The 4,979-nt window shown below is 36.2% G+C and overlaps 1 protein-coding gene across 1 annotated transcript in view; it reads left to right on the plus strand.

Moving 5' to 3' along the window:
* The window catches only part of LOC109843252, a 7,584-nt gene extending 3,131 nt beyond the window's left edge, over positions 1–4,453 (plus strand). Inside the window, exon 2 of the mRNA XM_020412182.1 lies at positions 3,937–4,453. Within this exon, the coding sequence (XP_020267771.1) occupies positions 3,937–4,281 (345 nt within the window). The 3' untranslated portion in view covers positions 4,282–4,453. The remainder of the gene's footprint in view (positions 1–3,936) is intronic.

Here is a 4,979-nt window from a genome sequence, read left to right on the forward strand (position 1 = left end):
TTGAGGCACATGAGTTGATTCGAAGGTTCTAGATGGAGGATAGGGGATGTTCATGTTAGATGTAAGAGCTGTTGGAGGCAACCACGGTGGTGTTGTTGCCGGTTATGTGTTTGATTTTTATGGTTTTTTTGTTAATTTGTGAAGGAAAGATACGAAGCTTGATGAGTTTTTATATTTGGCAAAATCTTTTTGTTCTTCGGATAGCATAATCCACATTGAAGTGGAATTTAGGAGCATGCAACTATAATCTTACTGAAGTTATAAATGCATAATTATGAGATGCAATTCTTTACCATTGATTGTGGTTATTGAGATTGATTTTGATAAAGGAACTTTTAGGGCTTACAACTTCACTTGAGGACACAACGGACATTTACCCATCATATTTGGTTCTGCATAGGAGGTGGATAGGAGGAATTGTTTAAGATTTTTCCTAGAAAGAGGAGATATTTGGGCTATGTAGAGGTATAAATAGGTGGAACTAGCATTGAGCTTTGGGGATATGTAGGGGTAGGCTTGTGCCAGATGAGGAGGGATTCTTTTAGGAGGAGGAGGTTTGAGCAGCGTGAGTCTATCCAGAGTTTCTCGATGGAGGAGGTTTGAGCAGCGTGAGTCTATTCAGGGTTTTCAATTTTTGGTGCAAGATTTGTTGGATGGTGTTTGCAGGTTATGTTGTATCTTTTGTTAATGTGTTAGGAAATATAACACTTTTGACAAGATTTTGTTGTTTCTACGTGAGCATAGGGAACATTGAACTAGAATTTAGGAATACTTACATGTAATCTTAATTTTGAACAAATGTACTCAGTACTCATGAGATGCAATTGTGTCACATTGATGATGGTACTTGAAATTGGTATTGGTAGAACTAATTGCGATAATCCTTAAGATGGAAATGTCCTAAGTTTAGATATTGTGTAGGAAAGTTTAAGAGGACTTCTACGGGAATGGGTTGAAATGGATACGTTTATACCTCATGCACGTGGAAAGGACGAGCACCCATGCACAGAGCAGTAAATTGAGTCCTAAGTGGCTATCATGAGATGTAGGCTAATAAAGTTCGTATAGTATCATGGAATAATCAATTTATTAGATTTTAATCTGAAAGAGATTATTTTCCATCTAATTGTCTTCAATCCTTGATCTCTCATAAAACAATCAGTCATTGCTTGGGTACCTAACTGTTCACAAATTGGTCTTGCTACCAGATCCCCTTTTTAGTAGTAGACCATCTTCACCCTTTTTCTCTCTCTGATGTTAAGTGAAGTTGTGATATGGCTAATTCTGAATGAAAGTTTGGTAGCATTGATAATGGTTCTTGAGATTGATGCTCACATATGAAGTATTTGAGGTATTCCATGGGTGGGAAATGTGAGCTCAGTTCCTAAATGGTTAACTTTAATAGGTCATGCAAGAAATGACTCAGGGAGATGCACATATACCTTAAGCATGAGCACAGAGTGCAAAATTGTGTTCCTGAGTACCATTAAGAGAGTTCTGGGTGCTGGAGTTGCGGAGGTGGCTTGGAGTTTGGGTTCCTGTCTCAATTCCTGCTTGTTACTTTCTATGGTGAATTTGGAGAAGGGTTCATAGAGGTATCAACTTTGAGTAATCCTTATATTCAGACTTTCCAGCAACCTTAGGCCTCGTTTGGCAAAAGGTTAAGAGGGTTTAGCCAATAGAAGTCGGTAACGTGGGACGCTATAGCGAACCACGACCCAGGTTCAATCGACCCAGGTTCGTATGGAATGCAACCCGATTCACCAACTCCAAGGACCCGATTTAGAATTCAAGGCTGTAAATTTTTTGGAAAACAATAACTCTTTCTTAAAAGAATAAATAACAGAAAAAGAACTTGAGAAATTAAGCAAATACCTTTATTGCAACATGATTTTTAATGTTCTTTTACCATTATTGATATCAACTAGCTTATCTCTTAAATTTGACTCTTGCATGAGCCGAGCATAAAGCGTACCACATTCCCTGATATACCGTATAAGTCTACCTCTCTCGTACCCGATCCCTAATGAGTGGTGTACCATATTCCGATGTACCATGTTCCGATACCCCCGTGAAGTGGAATGAAGCGGGTTCCATGCAACACAGGTTTAGCCCCTCCTTAACCATCCAAACAGGTTAATTTGGTCAAAGGGCTAATGAACCCTTGATAAGGGTTGAAGTTAGTTAACCCCTCATTTAGAGGAGTTAACAAATCTGCCTAAAGAGGAGGCTTAAGCGTTAGTCCCTCTTGAAATAAGGAATGAAACTTTAAAAATGAATGTACTCTACGATATTTATGGCAACTAACCTCATTGACCCTTCTTTATTTGCCAAACACAAAAAGCTTAACCTTTCATCTTGACTATCAAATCCACATGTAATTAAATTCTTTTTAACCTGTCATGACGGATTAACTAAGTTAGTCCTTCCTCTTAATCCTTCTTCCTTAACCCCTTGCCAAACGGCACCCTATGGCTTAGGCTATCCATATCAATATTGCACTAGATTGTTGGAACCCTCTTTTGAAATATTGCACAATAATTATCCTGAAATTATGAGTAACTGCTACTTCTGAATGGAAGAACGTAAGATTCAAACCAAATGGAAAGAACTATACCACTTGGCCGAAACATAAGAAAGAGCATACTTGACACATTGATCTAAACAGATAGCAGGCTCTGACCTAACCTAACGCATCTACTCCTCTATACAAATGGGAGAACCCAAGATTCACTATTCATGCTATAGTAAATGTTACAACAACATTTAATGTAGCATTATTACTGTAGCAACATGAAACTGGCTATTGGATTTTTTGAAAAATAATACTGTATCACACGAGAATACTGTAGCAATGGAAAACTTTAAGGACTACTGTAGCAGTTAAAGCGAGATTACTGTAGCAGTTAAAACCGGGATTACTGTAGCGGAAAATGTGTTCACACTAGTGTATTAAATGGGTGAGTCGGGGCAACCAGTTATGGCCACACACCCTGGATATATATAGACTAACCCTAGTTTGGTTCAGGTCATATCAAAGTAGAGACCCTTGTGCTTATTCATTTTAAAGCGGAATGTTGTTTGCTAGTTTTGAAACATAAAAGTAAAATTTTCAAAACCAATTCCATTTCGTTGTAAGTTCTTTTTTATAACATAATAATGTTAACCAAGGTTCCAAAACAAAATTTTCCTATAGGAAAATTTCTCGTGCTGGGTTAACATAAATGTTAGGGATCTACTATTGTACTATAGGCTACAACACCCATAATAGAAGTCATTCAAATGCAAGAGAAAATTTCTTTTGCAGGGATAACATAAATGTCTGGGTGCTACTATAGTCTACAACAGCCATAATAGAAGTCATTCAAATCAACTGTTATATGATTAAAGTATAGAATTTTCCAACTGCTAAAATAACCCACTAACAGTGATGTATTTCCCCAAATCAGTTAAGTCCGTTCACATGCTATCCTTTTTATATCTATGCTTGAACTATGTTTTGGAGTTAATCTGGTGTTTTTCCAGTTGGTGGGAATTTTCTTGTGTTAGGGTAAGCAATGATAAATGTCTTCATGTGTTATATATCAGGAATCCATGTAAATGGACTCTGTTCTGGAGTTTCTTGTGTACTTTGAGTCAAGTGTTGGCCATATTGCCTATTTGTTTGCACAGAACCAGTTGATTTAAGTGGTGTCAATATTTTTTTCAAACTCTTACTTTCAGTTTGGAGCCCTCTGCAGTAAATGAGATCTATATAGGTTCCATTCCTCCCCCTTCCCCTTTTGTCGCTCGTTAATTGATGCTTTTATCTATACATTTTTTACTTAGGTATCTCTGTGAACAAATCTTTCCCCGATTTTTTTTAATCAATTGATCCATATGTGTGAACTATAGCATCTTTTTATTGTTCCTATAAGCATTCCGTGCATTTTTCAGGGATGCGTGTCACTCACTGAAGGCGAAAATGGGACTAGTCTCCAGGGGCAAGTGACAATTTGTCATCCACCAGAAGTAGAAAACATTACTGAAAAACCTACTGAAGAACAGGCCTCAGATACTCTTCTCAAAGAAGGACAAGTAATAGAAGAACTGGCTCCAGGTTCTATTGATAATGGAGGTGAATATGCACAAACTTCACGAGGCATTTCAATACAAAGTGCTGATGGATATGAGATGACATCGAGAAGCACAGAGAACTATCGACAACCAGAAATTTGGAGCTTCTCTCAAGGAGTTTCAAAAGCTAGACCAGTTGATTATGAGGCAGCATCTGTGTTATAGGCCAAGAAGTTGTGTAGAATCTTGGTTTATAGGGAGAACAACTTTCATGTGTAGATATTTTTTTTCTTTAATAATGATAACGTGTTTTTTTAATAACGAGAATATGTAACATTTTGTGTTAGTTGTATGTGACAAGGTCTATCAAGTTAACTGTGATGTTCATTGCTCCTTTTCCCCCTCTTTTTCGGATTTTTTTTTGCAATTTTTTCATGTTTAATAATAAATCTTTTTTTTTTGAAAGAAACATATCATGTAAATAGTTTTATTTATGTTTGCTGATTTATTTTTACATGATAAATGTAATATTTTCAATGAAAAATAATAAATTAAATATTTTACGGCATGTTTGGTAACTTTGGGATGGATTATAATCCACTTACAGTCCTGATAGTCAGCTTTCAATATTTAGGTATCTGGTAAATAAATGGATTCTAATATGTTGTTAATGACAAAATGATAAAAATCTCAATTTAAGGCATTCTCTAGAATTTTGTGAAATCGGGAGGGATACATTATCTTACTTGATCAAATTGGTCATTATCTTACATGGTCAAATCTCATGTATTATAATCCACAAAAAACAACCCTAGATACTTTTTTGGTGGACTATAATCTAATAATCCACTCAAAATAAACCTACCTAAAATGCGACAGGGGATTATAAAAACTAGAAAAACTAGATTGTATACACTTTGACG

Source organism: Asparagus officinalis, chromosome 5 (assembly GCF_001876935.1).
Source record: "Asparagus officinalis chromosome 5, Aspof.V1, whole genome shotgun sequence".
Lineage (NCBI taxonomy): Eukaryota > Viridiplantae > Streptophyta > Magnoliopsida > Asparagales > Asparagaceae > Asparagus > Asparagus officinalis.